Raw genomic sequence first — 22,756 nt, forward strand, 5'->3', positions numbered from 1 at the left:
TTTCTATGATAGAGGTAACTATTCAAAACCACCCAGAATACATAAATATACATTTATTTGGTAAAAATTTACATGTAGTGCAAAAAAATATTGGTTTTCAAGAAAATATAGGCGATATAAGCGTAGGTTCATTATCGGAACACCTGAAAATCGCCAATTTCTTGCACAATTGACTCAATGAGACTGTTGTTTCAACTTACATTCTATTTCTCAACTTACTTTTCTGCAATCATTATACCATCTTCAACATTCTATAACAGTTATCACATATTGATAGGACTTACTAATATGGTGTGCGCAATATTATCGCATACTGATATGCCTATTGTAGTGAGCGTGATATTCTCGCAAGCACACAATGGTGGCGGGTAGAGGAAGGTATCATGCGTATACGCATCAAAAATCACGCGCGAAATACGAAAAATGTGCAAATGATGGATCTTGCAACTGCAAACCATATATATACGTCATGGGTACTGAGCAAGAAAAAAAGTTGCAACTTGTATCGTAAGTTTTGGGTACAGGGTGGGTTAAGGAAGAGCTGCTGATGCATTTGGGAGAATTTCTATTATTACAATCCTTAAATATATGGGCTCCTGCACAAAAAACACATTTAGGTTCATCAGTTTTCCTAGAACACCTCTCAGATGTATGACCAAAACCCTGACAGTGATGACACTGTCTAACCCAGAATCTGTCAAAAGCCCAGCATCTTATAAAATCCACATAGATATAGTTGCCCTGTTCTACAACGAAGGACCTCATCTCTGGGGACAACTTCAAGACAAAGGTTTTAGCGTCATTCCTTGTTCTCATGAAGAGAAGGTTGAGGGTACAACGTCAATCAATGACCAACTTAATTTTATTGTTTTTATTCAGAATGCTTGAGATGATGTCAGAGTTGTCCAAGGAGGAGGAAAGGCCCGTCACGGTCATTTTGGGGGCAGCATTTTCTTTGGCTCTGATCCACAATAGTGCCATCAGACCCAAATTATTATTCAGTACTCCAACCGCTTCACCTTTGGCCTCTGCTGAGGGAAACTTCATTGCTAGCCCACCAGCCCTGGTCTCAAGGCAGCTATCAACCAGTAACGAGTCAAGTACACCTCTAATGTCTTCTGGTCCCATTTGATTCGTCGGAGAGTCAGCACCGCTTTTTCGTTTTACGATCAGTACCTGTTGACTACAAATGGCTTTTTTCTTTACCTAATCTGAAAATATATAAATTAACAAACATATACAGGTGTAATGACACAGTAGGCCTATAGGACACAGATAACACTTCCAGGACTGCCGAGATGATTTGGAATATTACCTACCTACGCAGTACCTTGAATGTATTGGTGAACACTTTCATCACTGCATGTATTGTTAAAAATACAGAGTACTATATACAGTAAAACCCCATAATTGCCAAACTCATAATTAACAATTTCACTCATTAGCAATTTCTTTATAAAAAATTTGTTGGAAAAACACAGAAAATGAACTGGAGGAATATGAATTGAACTGGCAAGATCTTTCTGCTGGAAGTTAAATGTACATTTAGTGCTCATTCTTTTATTCACTTTTGTGTGTATATGTGAAAAAGAGAGTATTGATACAAACAGTAATGTACAGTAATCCCTATACTATCCGGACGCCCACTTTCCGGACACCCCACATACCAGACATTGTGGACCTGGACCTTCAGATCCCAAAAAAAAAAAAAAAAAAAAAAAAAAAAAAAAAAAACCCTCCAAGAAAACGATTTTTTTCTCTCCCGTAATTTGAAAATGCTGCGCAGCGCCAAACAGCAGTTTACATCATGGCCCCTTCACCCCTTCCTTCCTCCCCACTAACCCCTCTCCTGTCAGGGTTGCCATTTGGTATTTTTCATTACCAAATGTGGGCCAATTTGGTAATGAAAAATTCGTTTGGTAATGAATCAGAATAATGCATTACCAAATGGATTTTTCACATGTATGAGGATACACAGGATGGAGATGGTGGATTGTCTGCTCTCTATGATTAATTTGCTAGCCTACATAGTGTGAAAATAATCAACATGCAGTTAATTATAAGGAGAGTGTTAACATGTATTTCCACTTGTATATATAATTAGTGAAGAATAAATGCTAGCTTTACGAATTTGGTAATGAAAAGTTAAATTTGGTAATGAAAACTGAGGAGTTTAGAAATGTGGCTGTTGCGATCTGGCAACTCTGTTTCCCCGTCACCAACAATCCAACAGTTACTGCTTAACTTCGATCGCGAGTGGATGCTTATCACAGTGGATGCCGCACGTGCTCGTTTTTTTTGTGAATAAACAGTGAATAAACTGCAATACCTCGCCAGCAGACCACACGGGAATTTACAGTGTTCAGCAGTGTTAAGAAATTAGAATTTAGAGTGCAAAGGATTAACTGTGGAGTGCAACTGGCAGTTGAAACTGGCATGGTGCAATTAACAATGTGCAGTGTTAAATAATTATAACTCACTGCGCAAAGAATTACTGTAAGTGCAGCACAACACTGGATTACTGTACGTGCTTCAAGAGCATTTTCACCACTGCCAAAGCCTTAAGAAGGTGGCCACAGACGTGCTGTAAGTACCTGGCTGAGGTAGTCACTTCTAATTCCTCATTCTTTGGTTCCTTTTCATTTATTTCATGCTTTATGTCCATTATTGGTGTGAATAGGGTCTTAAATAGGTTTAAATGGTTGCTATGCATGTCCGGTTGGGAGCTATTTAGGTGGCTTTCAAAGTTAGGCTGGATTAGGGTCTTTAAGTACCAGTCCAGCAGGCAGGTGCCCACTTTCCGGACGGGACCACTTTCCGGACATGCCTTTGGCTCTATTACATCAGATAGTGGAGGGATTACTGTATTCCATTATCCCTTTAATAACCCCCAGCGTTGAACAACCCTTTACAATACCAGTGTCAGTGACGTCTAGTTAGCGCGAGCTATAAAAAAATGCGAACAATTATGGGAAGGGAATAAAGGTCACCGACATGTTTGCATGACTACGCTACCATCCCAAGCAATCAGGCGGTCACTTAGTCTCAGATGTTTTTGCCCATATGGCACATGCACTGTAATTTCATGAATTTATCACAGCGAATCACAAGATGAGTTTAGGAAGCTAAGCTAGGTGTGTCAAATGATTCTCTTCGCATCTTTAAAAAAAATAAATTGATTTTAGAACTCAAAAAATTGTTCTGGGGCTGGGCAGGGGTGCACACAAATTTCTGAACCCACAGCCATTGAGGGGTTAGGCCATTAAGCCAATCCTACAATTGTTTGTTTCCGGAGCAGTAGAAGAAACTTACTCTATGTACTCAAAGATGGATTTCGTTTCCCAATTTTCCAACTGTAGGTTAGGTTAGGTTTGGTTAAATTGTTTGGTACAATTAAACAAGGGTAGATTAGGTTTAGTTAAACACTTTGGACAGTCCCATCCGCCATTACGCTGATGAATCAAACAAGACTTTTCACAGCCAAACAGCTAAACACAACAGGGAAACAGATTTAACAAGAAACATTTATGGGTAATGCATTACAGCATCAGTGGTTCATAGGCTATGCAATTACTGGTAAATGCCATTTTCAGAAGGGCAACAAGAATTAGCAAGGGGGTTTGGAATGTAACCCTCGCTAATTTGGGGGGTTACTGTACTGTATGATACTGTACAATACTGTAATCAATACAATACCAGTATTATACCTGAATCTGAAAACTATAGAAATTAGTGAACATATACAAATGAAATGACACAGTAGGCCTACAAGTCACAGAAAGATAACACATCCTGGACAGCCGGCATGATTTGGAATATCTGCCAAACAATCAAAGACTTTTGTAAATGGGGCTATTTCTCAAAACTGCCCAAATATCGGATCTACCGAATATTCCGCCACCGAATAACTGGACTTTTACTGCAGCTTCATCTGAACTCAGTGACACTACTTTTCCCTGAAAGAAAGCATCCATACTTCATGTGGTACACTCCTTGGTCAACTAGGTACATAAACAAATATGGATTTACATGACTACAATGAAAAACACATACTCACCCTGAAGGTTGGCTTCACGGTTGATGAATCCCATGGCTGACAGTTGCTCCAGTTGAGAGGCATATTGTTGTTCTGGGTTGCCCACACCTCCAAGGGCTTGTGACTGGTGGGGAGAAAAAAATATACAATAAAATAAATAAGCAAATAAAACAAATGGATATACAGTACACCCTCACTATAAGAGACCCTGGTATAATGGATTCTGGATTTAAGAGGCACAACAAAGCCCACTAAACTTCCCTCAGGTATAAAGAGCAATGTCCACTAACCCCCAGACACCTGGCAAATTTTGAGGTGGGTGTGCTCTCATTACAGGTATTCCGGGCAAAGTAGCTCTTTTTCAAACCTTAATACAATAATCCCTCTACTATCCGGACGCCCACTATCTGGACACTTTGGGCCCAGGACTTTGTAACCCCCAAATTGCCCAAAAAAAGTTAAAATTTTTTTAAAATCGGAATCCCCCCCCCCCCTCCGTAATTTGAACTTAGCATGCGGCGCAGACCAGCTGTGTTTTGCCACATACTTCCGCCAACGTCCGGCAGGGTGACACTGCTTCCTCCCCATTTCCTGCCCATCCTTCATTGTGGATCCAAGCTCGTCACCACAGCTGCCCACGTGCTCATTTTTGTGGTGGTGTCCTACCTGCTGCAGGCTCTGCTGTTCCTCTCCTGCCTCTTCTTCGTGTGTGTGACGATGGCGCTGCCGCCCAAGAAGAGGAAACGAGTGGTTCTGACTCTGGAGAAGAAAAGGGAGATATTGGACAAGGTGGACACGGGATGGTCGATGTCACGCATCCTCTGTGAATTCAACCCGGCCTGCTCTACATTGTTTGATATCAAGAAATCCCGGGACAAGCTTACCCAGTACACGGTTAACTTCACATGGAAGACTAAACACAAAGTGGAGAGGAAGCTTATGTTCACTTCCCGGTTTGCAGAAATCGACCACTCCACGCTGATTTTGTATTGTCAACAACGTGCTACTGGTGTGCTGATGCATAGTGCAGATTTAAAGGCTGCTGTTGAGAAGTTCACAAGGTTCCACGACATCCCAGACTTCAAAGCATCCGAGGGTTGGCTTTTCACTTTCAAGTTACAGAGTGGACTTACCAGCTGTCAGGCCCATAGGTAAGCTCTGGATGCCAACAAGGAGGGAGTAGAGGAGTTTCGGCAGAAGGTGAAGGGCTTGATCGACAGGGAGGGCCTCACTCTTGGTCAAGTCTACAACACTGATGAAACTAGTCTATTCTATTGCTCAATGCCAATGAACACTCTAGCCGAGGAGATGGAGAAGCGAGTACCTGGCCACAAGCTTTGCAAGCAACAGATATCTGCTTTGTGTTGTGCTAATGCTAACAGCATGCACCGGCTCAAGCCTGATATTGTTGGCTGTGCAAAGCAGCCTTGGTGTCTTCGTGGGGTGATGGATGTCCTTTCTGTCGTTTGGTACCATTCTGTGAAAGCTTGGTTCACAGGCAAGATCTTCAAAGACTGGTTTCATCGCCACTTCATCAAGGAGGTCATCCATTACCAGAAGAACACACTGGGAATCCCGCACGACCAGGTAATGGCCCTCCTTCTCCTGGACAATGCACTGCGCATCCGTCCGACAAAGAGTTGGTGGCTGAAAATGGCCACATTAGGTGCACGTTTCTGCCACCTAATACGACGGCTCTCATCCAACCAATGGACCAAGGTGTGATCGTGGCAACGAAGAGGCTGTTCCATCGGAAGTTCCTGGATGAGGTGATGGTTGTTCTCGAGGACGAGGACGAGCGCAGGGAGGGACGGGACACGAGACGCCAGCGGACTTTGGAAAACCTTCGCCGCTACAACATCAAGTCTGCCATCTACAACTGGGCCAGTGCATGGAGGGGAGTCTCTGTCAAGACTCTGGAAAATGGTTGGTCTCGTCTGCTTCTCGGAGCTGATGTGGTGCACGATTTTCTGGGTTTTGACGTGGATGACTTCCATGCACGTCTTCGTGCGGCTGGCGACAATGTTTACGTGGACAAAGTGCATGAGTGGCTGGATGATGACGAGGGTGATCCTGGGTATCAGATCATGTCTGATATCAAGATTGCATCTTCAGCTGCAGGTCCAAGTACCCAGCTTGAAGGATCTGACGAGGACGGCGACGATGATGAGGACTCCTCTCAGCGTGCCACTACTCCAGCCATCCCCAAGCTGAGCGCACTACAGGAGCACATCGGGTTCGTTCTTGACTACCTGGAACACCTGGACTGCGACAGGGAGATGGGGCCCTTGGGACTTGTGGAGGAAGTGCACGTTTTCAGGCAGCGCATCATCAATTGCCAGAATCGTCGTTCCTTGCGTCATTCAACCACTGACAGTTTTTTCAGGCCTGTTACCCCTGCCGTGCCCAGCCCTGGCTCCACACCACTGCCTCCCCAAGACAGGCCTTCCATCTCCGAGCCACAGCCTAGCACAGCAGCCATGGTGGAGTCGCCACTGGACAAGAGATTGCGCCTCTCTTCAGAGCCGTCTGCAGTGGGTAGTCTATCACCACATCCCAGCAATGTGCCCCTCGGCCACCTGCATCACCTATTCTCGGACTCTGACAGTGAATAAACTGCAAAAACTAGCCACAAGACCACACGGGAATTTAGAGTGTTGTGCAATATAAAGAACAACGCGCAGTGTTAAGAAATTAGAATTCAGAGTGCAACACTGATTACATGAAAGTACAATACAGCACAAGTGAGAAAAGAATGTGCAGTGTTAAGAAATTAGAATCCTGAGTGCAACACTGGTTACACGAAAGTACAACAGAGCGCAAGTGAGAAAAGAATGCACAGTGTTAAGAAATTATCAGAATGCAAATGATTAAGTGCAGTGCAAGACTTGATTACTGTAGGTGGCTCAGGTGCACCTTTTTACTGTCAGAGTCTGAGAGGAGGCAGGTTGTTCATTGTGATGGCCACTGACTTGTTGTAAGTACCCAGAATAATGTTAAATAGTATACTGTATTTTCCATACTCACCTCTAAAACCTCATTCTCTGGTTCCTTTGCATTTATTTCACTCTTTTGTCCCTTATTTGTATGAATAGGGCATCAAATAGATGCTATGCATGACCGGTAGGGAGTTAAGTAGGTGTTTTTCAGAGTTAGGCTGGGTTAGGGTCCATAAAGATCAGTCCAGGAGGCAGGGGCCCACTATCTGGACAAGCCCACTTTCCGGACATGCCTTTGGCTGTATTACATCGCATTATGGAAAGATTACTGTACCTGGAAAAGTATAATAGTTAGAGAAATAGGTAAAATGCCAAATTACTCACCAACTCTTCCTCTCGAAACCATCCACAGGTCTCTAGGCTGTCCCGTCGATGAGTAAGGACAAGTAGAAGTTGAGTGGCTTCCGGTGTTTTGAGGGGGTCTCCGAGTGTGCGCTGCTGGCAGCAGCCTTGGCAAGCTTGGCTAATGTTGGCAGCACTGAATGGAGTGGTGATTCTAACACTGTCCGGCCTTCCTTCACAAACACCAGAACTTTTCCGCACTTCATTTAAATTTTCCTCACACACCGTCATTAGGGTTGGCACTATGCCCCCATTTGTGTGTGGGAAAATTTACGCTGTATGCTTTTCTTTATTTTCTTCAGGCATCAGTTATGATACTTACCCTAAAACTTACGTTCAGCAGCACTTATACTGTTCTTCATATCACAATTACAGTTTATTGCACTTGAAAAAAATCACTGTTCAGCATATTCAACACAGTACTGTTGAGTATGAGGTATGCACACTTTTTTTTTTTAACGCTTTGCAGGAATCATGGAAATATTACTTATGCTCTCCACAACTTACATTATTTGTACTTCAGTTCACAAATACACTTCATATCACGTACTCGCAAATACAGAGATAGCCTGATTATCCAGGATATCTGGCATAAAAGGGTGCAGCGGAAACAAAATGCAAGTACTCTTTGAATTATTTTCCGGTAAATGTACACTTTAAGCAGCAAAAAGATTCACCAATTCAATTCATATTCCTCCCATTTGCTTCTGTATTTTTCGTACTATTTTCAGATTGGTAAATTACTTTTTCTTACTCAAAAATTTCCTCCCCGTTATTATCTTCACATTCCTTAAGCCATACCTATGACTGTTTCCAGTGCAATGGAAGAAACTCAATATACTCAAAGGTGGAGTTCATTTTCAAATTTTCCAACTGGAGGTTAGGTTAAATATATCAGGTACAGTTAAGCTAGGTTAAGCCATATTTAGTTAAACAATTACGTTAGAACAGTCCCTTCCACCATTACATTAACGAATCAAATGACATGTCACAGAAGAACAGCTAAAAACAAGAGGGAAACAGATTTAACAAGAAATGTTTATTTACCAACCCAGAAATAATCAGAAAAATATAACAGACTATCTGGAAGAACTGATTTAGTAAGGTGCTTTTACTGCTCAAGTAAAATGTATGTTTAGCCCCCTCAATGGCCGTGAGTTCAGAAATTTGCATGCTCCCATGGCTGGCCTCGGGACTATTTTTTCAAAGTTCTAGCAATTTCTTTTTTTAACAGATGTGAAAAAACTTGTCTGGTGCACCTGGCTTTTTTTCTTCCCCCCCCCCAAAACCCATCCTGTCATTTGCTATGATTCGTGAAAGAATTAATAAAATTAGGGCGCATGTAACAATAGCATGTAAACACCGGCGAAAACGTCTGGGATGAAGTGACTGCCTGACTGCTTGGAATGGTACAGTAGGGTCATGTAAACATACCAGTGACCTTTGTTTTCTCATGCTGGTTCACAGTTTTTTAGAGCTCGCCCTAATTCAACGTCACTGACACCAGTACAGTAAAGTGTTGTTCAAGGCCGGAGGCTATGAAGGGGTTAATCGAATATATTATTGTTTGTATCGGTACTCTCTCTTCACACATACCAATAGGAACAAACAAAAGAATAAGCAGTAAATGTACACCTAACTTTAAGGAGCAGAAGTAACTGTATGCTCAGTCGATCCAAAATGTGTCGGGAAGTGCAATATCGAACAAAGAATGTGGACCGAATGCTAACTTATGAGAACATGTGGGATGAACTAGTAATTTCTTTTCTGATTAGCATTTTTGTTCCATTTCGTCCCCTAAAATTGCGAAACCCATAAATTTATGTCTATGCATACAGCCTAAAGACCTTACAAATTCAATTCATATTCCTCTAGTTGGTTTTCTACATTTTTCTGACTATTTTGAGGGTGGTAAATTACCTTTTCTTGCCGAAAGATTTCCTCCCTCATTATCATCACATTCCTTAAGCAATACCTATGATTGTTTCTGGCAAAATGGAAGAAACTTGATGTGCTCAAAGGTGGATTTCATTTCCCAATTTCCCAACTGGAACCCTGGTTAGGTTAGGTTCGATTAGGTAATTAAGCTAGGTTAGGTTATCAGTTACCTCACAAAACTCCATCCCACCACCCTTGTGACAGAGTTGTGAGCAGGGGGTGTGGGTGAGGGGTTGATTTAGGCTCATTTACCCATGGCTTGCTCACTAGCAACCGGATGCTTGCTGTTTAAACTGGAGCTATCATACTGATAATTTTATGTATTACCGTACCACTGAACCATTCGGTCACGGTCCAGATATACCGAAACCTGGATAATCCGAACCTGGATAGTCGAGCTTTCACTGTAAAGTAAAAACAGTAGGCCCTCCACATTCACAGGAGCTAGGGGACACAGACCCCCGCAAAAGTGGAATTTCCGGGAATGTTTGGCGCCCCCCTCAAAAATGCCTCTATAGCCACAAATCACCCCTTGTGAGCAAATGTGCACATACTGTACCTAATAACCCATAACTGGGACCCGAAAGCAGCATGAATTATCATAAATAGTAACAGATCAAGTGTATAAAAAAAGTTTAATAACAAATAAGTTTTCACTGGGTATGCCTGTACAGTACTAAGCAATGCACTTCTTACCTTTGAACATTTGAGAGCACAATTATTGGGGACAATACTGAGATCAAGGGAGGTCTGGTGTGGCAATGTATAGGCAGCGAAACAACTGAAACAGTGGCAGGACATAGACTGAGAGGGAGACAGAGGAGCGTGGGAGCACGGTGGTTTGGTGCTGGCCTGTATTGGCGTGAAATCACCCGCAAGCATTCGCACGGCAACAATTTGCAGCCGCAGACAAAATCTTGGCTCCACAGGGGAACCATCTGCGAATGTTCGAACCCCGCAAAAGTTGAATCCGCGAATGTGGAAGGCCAGGTGTATAGAAAAAAATCTTATTCTATCCAATAAAGTATTGCACTTCAAAACATCACTGCTCAGTATATTGCATGCAGTGCAGTTCAGTATGAGGTATACACTTAAACATAAATTTAGGTTTCTTTCTATTAGAGGAAAACCTTGATTTATGAAACCCCTAGATGCAATACCCCAGAACAGTGATAGGGGTAGAAATACCACCCGACCCTGGCTATCGTAGGCCTATCCCCGGTTTTGTGATGGGTCTTGATTTTTTAAAACTGATTTTGATGATGTGTTTAGGTTGATTTATAAACTGTTCTTAGACTCAAATTAATGTGTCTTAGCCATAGGCGGAATGAACACTATAATTTGGGGTACAGATTCTCACCCATCAGATGCGGTACAAAACAGCGTGGACAACTAGACAACTCAACAAAGAATATTTCACGTTTGACCACTGAACATCTAAGATATCTGGAAAGAGGTGAAAAGAGTAAGACAGGGTGGAAGTGAAGTTAGCAGGGGAGTGAAAGATAAAAATGGTAGATTACTAGTGGAGAAGGGAGAAAAAGTGAACTGATGGAGAGAACACTTTAAGGAATTGTTGAACATAGACGATGGAAGTAATGTGAGTATAAGTGGCTGGGGAATGGCTGGGAGAAGGAGGGAGGTGAGAAGACAGGAAGAAATCAGTAGGATAGAAGTTGTGGAAGCAATGAAGAAAGTGAAATTGGGGAAAGCCGCAGGAACTGATGGAGTGTGTGGTGAAATGCTGAAGTATGGGGGATAGATAGTTGTAGAATGGATGTGGAAAATGTGCAGATTGGCCTGGGAGGAAGGTAGAGTCCCGGAGGATTGGAAGTCAGGTATAATAGTTCCCTTGTACAAAGGAAAAGGGGGAAAAGAAGTGTGTGGTAATCATAGGGGCATTTGTCTTCTTAGTATAATAGGAAAAATGTATGGTAGGATACTTATTGACACAGTTAGAGGAAGAACAGAGGAATTAGTTGGAGAAGAACAGGGAGGCTTTAGGAAGGGAAAAGGTTGTGTAGATGAGATATTCATTCTTAGATCTTTAGTGGAAAAGTTTCTAGAAAAGGGAAAGAAGTTGTATGCGGCTTTCATGGATTTGGAGAAGGCATATGACAGGGTGGATAGACAAGGATTGTGGAAAGTACAGTATTAAGAATATATGGAGTAGATGGGAAGTTGGTGAATGCTGTGAAAAGTATGTATGATGGTGCTAAGGCTGCAGTGCGTGTGGATGGTGAACCGAGAGAATTTTTCTCTTTGAAGGTTGGGTTGAAACAGGGATGTGTTATGTCTCCATGGTTATTCAATCTGTACATGGATGGGGTAATAAAAGAGGTACAAGGTAGGGTAGTGGATGTTGGAGTAGCCCTGGTGAGAGAGGGTAGTGTTTGGAAACTCCCTGTGCTGTTGTTTGCAGCTGATATTGTGTTGTTGAGTGAAGACGAAGGAGAGCTGCAAGGCTTGGTGGATGAGTTTGGGAGAGTGTGTAAGAAACGGAATCTAAAGGTGAATGTAGGGAAGAGTAAAGTATGGTCTTTGAGAGAGGTGAAGTCAGTGAATGTACAGCGAGGTTAGATGGTGAGGAATTGGAAAATGTGAGTACGTTTAAGTACTTGGGTAGTGTGATGAGTAAGGATGGAGGTTTGGAGGGTGAAGTGCTTGAAAGGGTACAGCAGAGAAGAAAGGTTACTGGTTCCTTGAAAGCAGTGATAAGAAGCAGGGAAGTGAGCATGGAAGTGAAAAAGTTACTACATGACAGTATTGTGATAACAACTCTTAACGTATGGAAGTGAAGCTTGGACGTTGTTGGAAGGACACAAGTCAAGAGTGAGAGCAGTGGAAATGAGTTATTTAAGAGGAGCCTGTGGAGTCACATGGAGAGACAGGCTGACAAATGAGGATATAAAGGAGCTTTGTGGTGTGGATGTCGATGTGATAGGAAGCGTTAGGAGGAATACACTGAGGTGGTTTGGCCATGTGGAGAGGATGGAGGGTGAAAGACTGATGAAGAGAGTGTATGTGAGTGAGGTGGAGGGGGAAGAGGGAGGGGGAGGCTGAGGATGAGATGGAGGGATGGGATGGAGAGGTATATGAGAGAGGGGGGTGTGGGTTGGGAGCGGGGCAGTGAAATGGCGGGGGACAGGGCGACGTCGAGGCGATTTGTTTGTGGCCACCCCGAACAGGATTGAGGCGTCTGGCAATAGATAGATAGATAGATAGAATTTTAAATAAATATAATAATTATGAAGGCTTTACAAAGTAAATGTTTCATGCATTGATGAAAACTGTGACATCAATATATCATGTGTTAAAATTCAGGTTGTTCAAGGGAAAATGCTCTGAAAATACAAAGAAGTTTTTAAATAAATTTTGGAAAAGAGAGAAGAAGATAAAGGAGCTATGCAACCAGAACAGTAGCTAAAACGACATAAAGAGGAACTGTTGAAAAGGCTATCCCGATCACGTCATCGATCGATATAAATCATGTGTTTACATTCTGGCTGTTTATGGGAAAACACTTTGAAAATACAAAGGAATTTCTAAGTAAATGTTAGAAAATAAGAGAGAAGAAAATAACAGAGCTCAGCAACCAGAACAGTAACTAAAATGACAAAGAAAGGCCATTGGAAAAGCTATCCCGACTGCATCATAGATCAATAAATCGTGTGTTTACATTCGGGCAATTTAACCCCTACACGCTAGGGGTTTTCCAAGGTCGCACGCTCCTCCCTATGGGTGATTTCTGTCTTTTTGAAAAAATACCCTTACTTCAAACCCTAATACTGTATCTGCCAAACTATAACAGCTAGAGAAAAAATTAAAGATAAATAAGACTCAACAACTCTTCCTCTTTCAAATGAAAGTATCCTCACATTTCCAGATGGTCCCGTCAATGAGTAGGAATAAGTTAAAAGTTCAAAGGATGGTGGGAAGACACTTGCGGCCATATACGTCAAGCGGCGTTGCTCCGCACCAAAAATTGTGAGTTATACATGTCAACCGGAGTGCTGGGGTTAATGAGTGCCGAAAGTGATTCCTGGCAAAATATGCATGATGCTGGGGGGCCATTATTCACGTGCTGTTTACATTTAAATTTGTTGCTTGATTGGTAATGACTTTCAAGAGGCTTAGTGGCAATCCTTGGCGATTAAAATTTTTATGGGGATTATTAGGGGGCAAAACTAATCAGTCAGGTTAGGTTAGAATGCAGTATGCACTGATGTGTCCAGTCGGTGAGATCGTATGTACACACATTGTCCTGGGTGTCTTTAGACACACACACAGTAATCACTCTAATATCCGGACGCCCAATAACCGAACATCCCCACTAACCAAATCTTATCGTCCTGGGATCAAAAAAAAAAAAAAAAAAAAAAAAAAAAAAAAAAAAAATTGCCGTCCGTAATTTGAACTTGCCGCGCGCGCCGCGTGAGAGCATTGTTTTGGTTCGTCATTCCTCCGACGTCCGATAGAGCGCCGCTGCATCCTCCCCACTTCCCGCCTGTCTCTCACCGCGACTGGACCTACGCTCTTCGCCATGGCTGTCCACGTGCTCGCTTTTGTGGTGGTGCCGTACTTGCTGCAAGGCCTCCTGCTGCTCTCTGCCCTCCTCTTAGTGTGTGTGATGATGGCCCTGCCTCCTGAGAAGAGGAAGAGAGTGGTGTTGACTCTGGAGAAGAAACGGGAGATATTGGAGAAAGTTGATGCGGGTTGGTCTTCTTCACGCATTCTCCACGAGTTCAACCTGGCCCGGTCGACTTTGTTCGATATCAAGCGTTCCCGAGACAAGCTCATGCAGTACACGGCTGACTTCTCGTCGAGAAGCAAACACAATGTGGAGAGGAAGGTTATGTTTACCCCCAAGTATGCAGAAATCGACCGCTCCACGTTGATTTGGTATCGACAGCAACGTGCAGCTGGTGTGATGGTACGTGGAACGGAGCTGAAGGCTGCTGCTGAGAAGTTTGCAAGGCTTCACGATGCCCTAGACTTCAAGGCATCCAAGGGTTGGCTCTTCGCGTTCAAGTTGCGACATGGCCTTACTAACCGTAAAGCACATGGCGAAGCATTGGACGCTAACGAGGATGGAATGGACGAGTTTCGGCACAAGGTGAAAGGCTTGATCGACAGGGAGGGCCTCACTCTCAGTCAAGTCTATAACGCTGACGAAACTGGCCTATTCTATCGCTCGGTGCCAACGAACACTCTAGCCGATGAGACGGAGAAGCGTGTACCTGGCCGCAAGCTTTCTAAGGAACGGATATCTGCTTTGTGTTGTGCCAATGCTAACGGCATGCACTGGCTTGAGCCCGTTATTGTTGGCCGTGCAAAGCAGCCTCGGTGCCTTTGTGGGGTGATGGATGTCCTTCCTGTCGTATGGTACCATTCTTTGAAAGCATGGTTCACAGCTGTGATTTTCAAAGACTGGTTTCACCGTCACTTCGTCAAGGAGGTCATCCAGTACCAGACGAAGACACTGGGAATTCCTCGCGACCAGGTAAAGGCTCTCCTTCTCCTCGACAATGCACCTGCCCACCCGTGCGACAAGGACTTAGTTGCTGAGAATGGCCGTATTAGGTGCATGTTTCTGCCACCTAATACGACTGCTCTCATTCAACCCATGGACCAAGGAGTGATCGTGGCAACAAAGCGCCTGTACCGTCGGAAGTTCCTGGACGAGGTGATGGTTGTTCTCGAGGACGAGGACGAGCGCAGGGAAGGACGTGACACTCGAGGCAAGCAGACTTTGGAAAACCTTCGCCGCTACAACATCAAGTCTGCGCTGTACAACTGGGCTAGTGCATGGAAGGAAGTCCCTGTGAAAACTCTTGAAAATGGTTGGTCTCGTCTGCTTCTCGGAACAGATGTGGAGTACGATTTCCTAGGGTTTGACGTGGATGACTTCCATGCACGGCTACGTACGCACGGCGACGATGTTGATGTGGACGATGTTCGTGAGTGGTTGGACGACGACGAGGGCGATCCTGGGTATCAGACGTTGTCTGATATCGAGATCGCGTCTTCGGTTGCTGGTGTCAGTCCCGAACTTGAAGATTCCGACGACGAAGGCGATGATGATGCGGACTCCTCTCAGCAGGACACTACTCCAGCCATCCCCAAGCTAAGCGCACTCCGGGAACATCTAGAGTTCGTCCTAGACTACCTGGAACACCCGGACTGCGACAGGGAGATGGGGCCCTTGAGACTCGTGGAGGAAGTGCGTGCTTTCCGGCAGCGCATCATCAATCGCCAGAATCGTCGGTCCTTGCGTCAGTCAACGATTGACAGTTTTTTCAGGCCCGTGACCCCCGCTGTGCCAAGCCCTGGTTCCACTCCGTTGCCTCCCCAAGATAGGCCCTCATGCTCCGAGCCACAGCCCAACACATCAGCTACAGTGGAGTCACCGCTCGATGTGAGTTTGCGGCTATCTTCAGAGTCTTCTGTAGTCGGTACGCCATCACCACGACCCACCGATGCACCCCTTGGTCACCTGCCAGTGATACTCTCGGACTCTGACAGCGAATAAACAGCAAGAACTTCTCCACTAGACCACACGGGAATTTTGAACGTTGTGCAGTGAAAAAAACGGTGTTGTGTTAAGGTTTTCGAAATGAGAGAAAAGACTCAGTAGAAAAGAAATTTAACGTAACTAACCTTCTTTGTTTTGGCTTTGGAAAATAAAAAAAAAATTGGGAAAAGTTAATGTGCAACACTAAAATTTAATGGAACATTATTTGGACTAAAGTGAACACTGTGAAGAGAACGGACTTCTGTGTGTTATTGACTAAGTTCAGTGCAAGACTTCAGGAAGAGTGTACTGCAAGTGCTTCAGGAAATCGTTCTTACTGTCAGAGTCCGAGAGGAGGCGGTTATTCATCGAAGTGGCCAGGGACTTGCTGTAAGTAGCCAGAATGTTTCATATTGTACTTTTTTCCATACTATACTTACCAGAATGTTTCATATTGTACTTTTTTCCATACTATACTTACCAGAATGTGTCATACTGTACTTTTTTCCATACTATACTTACCTCATGCATGTGCAGTAGGAATGTGTTTTTCAGAGTTAGGTTCGGTTAGAGTCCATAAGTACCAGAATGTATATTAATGTATGAACATACTTCTAAACCCACATTTTATGTTTCTTTTGCATTTATTTCAGTCATTTATGTGCCTTATTGGTGTGTGATTTGGGTGTTAAATAGGTGCTATGCATGTCCGGAGGGAGTTGTATAGGTGTTTCTCTGAGTTAGGGTCCATAAGTATAAGTCCATAAGCTGGGGCCCAATATCCGGACGAAACCAATATCCGAACCTACCGATGGCTCTATTGATCCGGATATTGGAGGGGTTACTGTATTTGTATTAATCTATCTTTAAATACAGTAATCTCTTTAATATCTGGACACCTAGTAGCCAGACACCCCAATGTCCGGACATTTTGGGCCTGGGCCGTCGGCCCCCCCCCCCCCCCAAAAAAAAATCGACATTTTTTCACCCGTAATTTGAACTTGGCCCGTGGCACCACACAGCTGTGCTTACGCACAACCCCCATCCTCCCCTCCCCAGTTACCGCCTAACTACCATCGTGACTAGACGCTCATCGCAATGGATGCCGCACGTGCTCATTTTTGTGAAGAAACAGTGAATAAACTGCTATACCTCACCACTAGACCACATGGGAATTTACAGTGTTGTGCAGCGTCAAGAAATTAGAATTCAGAGTGCAGAGGATTAAGTGCAGAGTGCAAACTGCTGGTTACAACTGGCATGGTGCAAGTACGAACAGAATGTGTAGTGTTAAACAATTATAATTCACAGTGCAAAGGATTAAGTGCAGCACAACACTGGATTACTGTACGTGCTTCAAGGGCATTTTCACCACTGCCAGAGCCTTAGAGGAGGCAGGTTAATCTTCGCAACAGCCACGGACGTGTTGTAAGTACTGTACCCTGTACACTGTTAAATAATTTCCATACTTACTTCTAATTCCTCATTCTCTGGTTCCAATTCATTTATTTCAAGCTTTCCATCCCTTATTAGTGTGAATAGGGACTTAAACAGGTGCTGTGCATGTCCGGTAAGGAGTTATGTAGGTGGTTTTCTGAGTTAGGCTGGGTTAGGGTTCGTAAGTACCAGTCCAAGAGGCAGGGTTCCGGCATCCGGATGATCCCACTTCCCGGACATGCCTTTGGCTGTATTACATCGGATATTGGAGAGATTACTGTATAATTTTAATGAAAAATATGAGGCTTCTAGAACCTAACCCCCTATTTTATTTGTAAATATATGTCACGTTTTAGCGCGAAATTGATTTTGCACGAGGGTCTGCATAACCTATCCCGTGCTGTATGAAGACTCTACTGCGACAATGGCAGTAGAGTCTTCATTATGGGACTACGTCATGGGCATGGGGTGACGTCATGCCCCACATCGCTAAACGCGTAAGACAATCGCTAAATGAGCGGGATTGGTACCTTTTCTAATCTATCGCTAACCACGAATATCGCTATCTTGAAACACACTAAATGCGAGGGACCACTGTATGTAAATAATGTACACATACTGTCGAAGTATACACAAACTGCCTGCACCCATTAGTTTTTATATTCTTTATTTAGTCATAATATTTAGTCACTCTTCTTACTGTAATCCTATCTATCTATCTATTGCCAGACGCCTTAATCAAGTAAGGAATGGCCACAAACAAATCTCCTCCATGTAGCCCTATCCCCTGCCATTTCATTGCCCTGCTCCCAGCTCATACCCCCTCTCATATACCTCTCCACTCCATCCCTCCATCTCATCCTTGGCCTTCCCCTCACTCACATACATTCTCCTCATCAGTCTCTCTTTCTCCATCCTCTTCACATGTCCAAATCACCTCAGTGTGTTTCTCCTAACGCTTCCAATCACATCCACTTCCAAACCACAACACTCCTCCTCTTCCTCATTTGTCAGTCTGTCTCTCCATGTGACTCCACATGTTCCTCTTAAATAACTCATTTCCACTGCTCTCACTTTTGACTTCTGTCCCTCCAACAAAGTCCAAGCTTCACTTCCATACGTTAGAGTTGGTATCACAATACTGTCATGTAGGAGCTTTTTCACTTCCATGCTCACTTCCCTGTTTCTTATCACTGCTTTATAGGAATCAGAAACCTTTCTTCCCTGTTGCACCTTTCAAGCACTTCACCCTCTAAACATCTATCCTTACTCATCACACTACCCAAGAACTTAAACACACGCACATTTTCCATTTCCTCCTCATCCAGCCTCACTGTACATTCACTGACTCCATCTCTCTTGAAGACCATAACTTTACTCTTCTCTATATTCACCTTCAGAGTCCATTTCTTACACACACTCCCAAACTCAATCACCAAACCTTGCAGCTCCCCTTCGTCTTCACTTAACAACACAGTACCACCTACAAACAACAGTACAGGTAGTTTCAAACCACTCCCCTCTCTCACTAGGGCCGCTCCAACATCCACTGCCCTACCTTGTATCTCTTTTATAACCCCATCCATATACAGATTGAACAACCATGGAGACATGACACATGCTTGCTGCAATCCAACCTTCAAATAGAAAGATTCACTCAGTTCACTATCCTCACGCACTGCAGGCTTAGCACCCTTATGCATACTCTTCACGGTCTTCAACAACTTCCCATCTACCCCATACATTCTTAATACTTTCCACAATCCTTGTTTATCCTCCCTGTCATATGTTTTCTCCAAATCCATGAAGGCAGCATACAACTCCTTTTCCTTCTCTAGATCTAAACTTTTCAATTAAAGATCTAAGAATGAATATCTGATCTACACAACCTTTTCCCTTTCTAAAACCTCTCTGTTCTTCTCCAACTAATTCCACTGTTATTTCCCTAAATCGGTCAATAAGTATCCTACCATATACTTTTCTTAACACTAAGACAAATGCCCCTATGATTACCACACACTTCTTTTTCCCCTTTTCCTTTGTACAGGGGAATAATTATACCTGACTTCCAATCCTCTGGGACTCTACCTCCAGGCCAATCTGCACATCTTCCACATTCAAACTACTACTCTCTCCCCCATGCTTCAGCATTTCACTACACACTTCATCAATTCCTGGGGCTTTCCCCATTTTAAGTTTCTTCATTGCTTCCACAACTTCCATCCTACTGATTTCTTCCTCTCTTCTCACATCCTCCTTCTCCCAGCCATTCCCCAGCCACTTATACTCGCATTACTTTCAATTTCTATGTTCAACAATTCCTTAAAGTGTTCTCTCCATCTGCTCACTTTTTCTCCCTTCTCCACTAGTAATATACCATTTTTATCTTTCGCTCCCCAGCTAACTTCTTTGGCACCCTGTCTAACTCTCTTTCCATCTTTCCAGAACACTTTCTTACATTTCCTCCACTTTACACTCAAGTTCCTTCCAAACTCCTCATCCACTCTCTTCTTACTCTCACTTACTACTCTTTTCACCTCTCTCTTCCTCTCTACACATAACTCTCACTTCCGTCTCTCAACTTCTTCCACACCTCTGTTTCTCATCCACTCACACAGTAAAGAAATGATTTAGTGCATATAAGAAGAAAGAAGGTGGCAGATGGGGGCAATAAGAGGACAGTAACTTTGAGACAAGGGGAGGAACGACATTTGGCAGCTTCGTTTTAGCTCAGCTCATTGAGGGGGCTCTCCCTACGTGCTAAGGGGTCTTTGTATGCAGCGTGTGTTAGGAGTGTAATGCTGTATGGCAGTGAGACCTGGGCAGTGAAGGAGGAAGACATTCGCCGGCTCAGACGTACAGAAATGACAATGATTAGGTGGATGTGCAGTGCGTCCCTGCGTCCAAGGCCTGGAGGGGCTGGGTTTACAATGGAAGAGTTGAGAGGTAGGATGGGACTGGAGTGTATTGGTGTTGTGATGAGGAGAGGTAGATTGAGGTGGTTTGGACATGTGGAGAGGATGGGGGATGATAGTTGGGTGAGGAAGGTGAGAAGTGTTAATATTGGGGGTGGGGTTATGAGGGGTAGACCGAGAAAGACATGGGACGAGGTCATTAAGTGTGACCTTAGGGTTAAGGGACTGAACAGGGAGGCTGCAATGGATCGTGCAGCATGGAGAGCCGCCATTAGGTGACCAAGGCCGACACATGCAAGCATGTTGGAGCCTTTAAAAACGAAAACTTATACAGTAAAACAGTCTTTTAGCTGATGGAAAAACATTACATACAGATCTTGCCTAGGCTTCATTACTATGCTATACGTACAAGGTTTGCAATCTGGTATTCGTGTGTGTGGTGTATGTACTATGTATCATCATCATCATCATCTAATCCTGTGTTGACCCATGAGCAGTGTAGGAGCCAGGGGCTAGGCAAGTTGGTCCTGACATTTAAGATGAAAGTGACCAGTCTCACTCTTCCCTGAGTGGCTTTACATGAGCAATAAACCTCAACCATCCCTTGGATATAAACCTACACAGGCTCAATCTGGCTGGAGTGCCTTAATTACCCACTAAAATCACCAGGAGCCATAACCTGGTCATATAGTTACCACACAGCATAGTAAATGGTTTCCTGCCATACAGGAAACCATTTGGCTTGTCACTCAGTGTAGAGTCACCCATTTACAGAAGGAAGAGGAAAAAACTGAAGGAAAGAAAGACAGACGACGAAGGAAGGAAGGATGGGAAGAAGGAAGAAAGAAAGGAATGGGCTGCCACTCAAGAGCAGCACTACATCGAGTGAGTGGATGGCAAATGCCCCACCTATATATTCCATATATAGATATACCGTATACCTAAAGGAACGACGGTAAATGGAAGACTGTGAATGTCATCTGATGATGTGTATGTATGGGCGATTGCGTGTAAACTACTAGTGTTTGTGTGTGTAAACAATGCCCAGATTAAAGTGTCATCTCAGAACGTGTATTTAGCATGACGGAAGGCACTGTGACCAAAAAGCGTCACTCGTTTCAACCACAGAACCTTCAATACTGAGCTTTTCTAAGTAAATAAGATATACATGACTGAAGACTGTCTTTAAATCTAGAAAAAGAAGACATTTTTAGTGTATGTAATGTGAGCCAATACTGTATACTGTACTAGCCTGCCTATGTACAGTATGTGGATGGAATACACTGGACTTAGCCATTCATGCTTTATTTCATGGAAGGGAGTTTTCATCATGATGTACTGTATAAGTCTTTGACTACTAGAGTGTTAAATCCAATCCCAGGGATTACAGCAGGCATGGGGGCACTCACCATCCACTCACTCGATGTAGTGCTGCTTTGGATGTCTGCCCTTTCCTCTTTGCCTTCCTTCCTCTTCTGTCTTTCTTTCCTTCATTCTTTCCTCTTCCTTCTGCCTATGGGTGGCTTTACACTCTTTCTTGTCTTTCTTTTCTTCCATTCTTTCCTTTTTCTTCTGCCTATGGGTGACTCTACACTGAGTGACTAGCCAAATGGTTTCCGGTACACCAGGAAACCATTTACTGTACTATGCTGGGTGGTAACCATATAGCCAAATTATGGCGCCTGGTGGTTTAGTGAGTAATTAAGGTGCTCCAATCAGACTGAGCCTGTGTAGGTTTATATCCAAGGAGTGGTTGGGGTTTACTGCTTACTTAATGCCATTCAGGGATGAGTGAGGCTGGTCACTCTCATCTTAAATGTCAGGACCAACTTGGCTAGCTCTGGGTTCCTACACTCCTCATGGGGCGGCATGGGGCTGGAAAATAGATGGATGGATGGATGGTATATTTTCCACTGTGTACTAACTCTCGGCTGGTCTGGCCTGAACTGACTAATGATCAAAATGTTACGTACATTTAAATATAAATGTTGTGTTATATTATTTGGGTAATGACCAGAAGCCTGAATACATCACGCATTTCATATAATGTTAATGACCAAGATCTTAGATTTAGAAGCCAAATGTTATGTGCTTATTGTTTGTCTAATGACTGAGTGTTGTGTACTTTTAGGAATGCATAAAAATTATAGTATGTATTTTATGTTCCTTTATACAAAGGAAAAGGGGAGAGAGAGAGAGAGAGAGAGAGAGAGAGAGAGAGAGAGAGAGAGAGGGGTACAGTATGTGGTAACCATTGGGGTATTTGCCTTCTTAATGTGACTGGAAAAATATATGGCAGAATACTTATTGACAGGGTTAGGCATATAACAGAGAAGCTAGTTGGAGAAAAACAAGGGGGACTTAGGAAGGGAAAAGGGTGTGAAGATCTGATATTTGTTCTAAGATGTTTAGGGGAGAAGTACAGTAAGCTTGCCCTGAACGCGTTCTCACTGAATGCGTTTGCTATTATACGCAGTAAGTGCTAGGATACATATAAGACAACGTAAGATTAAAGAACCATTATGAAAACTATAAATTTATGCAAGAGAGGCCTTTGAAAGGCCAAACCCTTAAA

At 43.5% G+C, this 22,756-nt stretch overlaps 1 protein-coding gene across 3 annotated transcripts in view; it reads right to left on the minus strand.

Annotated features, from left to right (window-relative positions):
- The window catches only part of Ubqn (ubiquilin), a 109,564-nt gene that overhangs the window by 12,639 nt on the left and 74,169 nt on the right, over positions 1–22,756 (minus strand). The window contains exons 9-10 of one of the 3 annotated variants that reach the window (XM_080283675.1): positions 4,058–4,160; positions 1,052–1,183 (exon numbers count right to left, since the gene is read on the minus strand). In XM_080283675.1, coding sequence (XP_080139801.1) covers positions 1,170–1,183; positions 4,058–4,160 — 117 coding nt within the window. In that variant the 3' untranslated portion in view covers positions 1,052–1,169. Of the gene's footprint in view, positions 1–1,051; positions 1,212–4,057; positions 4,161–22,756 lie in introns of those variants that run through there. The other 2 variants (XM_080283676.1, XM_080283674.1) reach the window with 2 other exon arrangements.

Source organism: Coenobita brevimanus, chromosome 98 (genome assembly GCF_032717465.1).
Source record: "Coenobita brevimanus isolate Jiangsu-jjx chromosome 98, ASM3271746v2, whole genome shotgun sequence".
Lineage (NCBI taxonomy): Eukaryota > Metazoa > Arthropoda > Malacostraca > Decapoda > Coenobitidae > Coenobita > Coenobita brevimanus.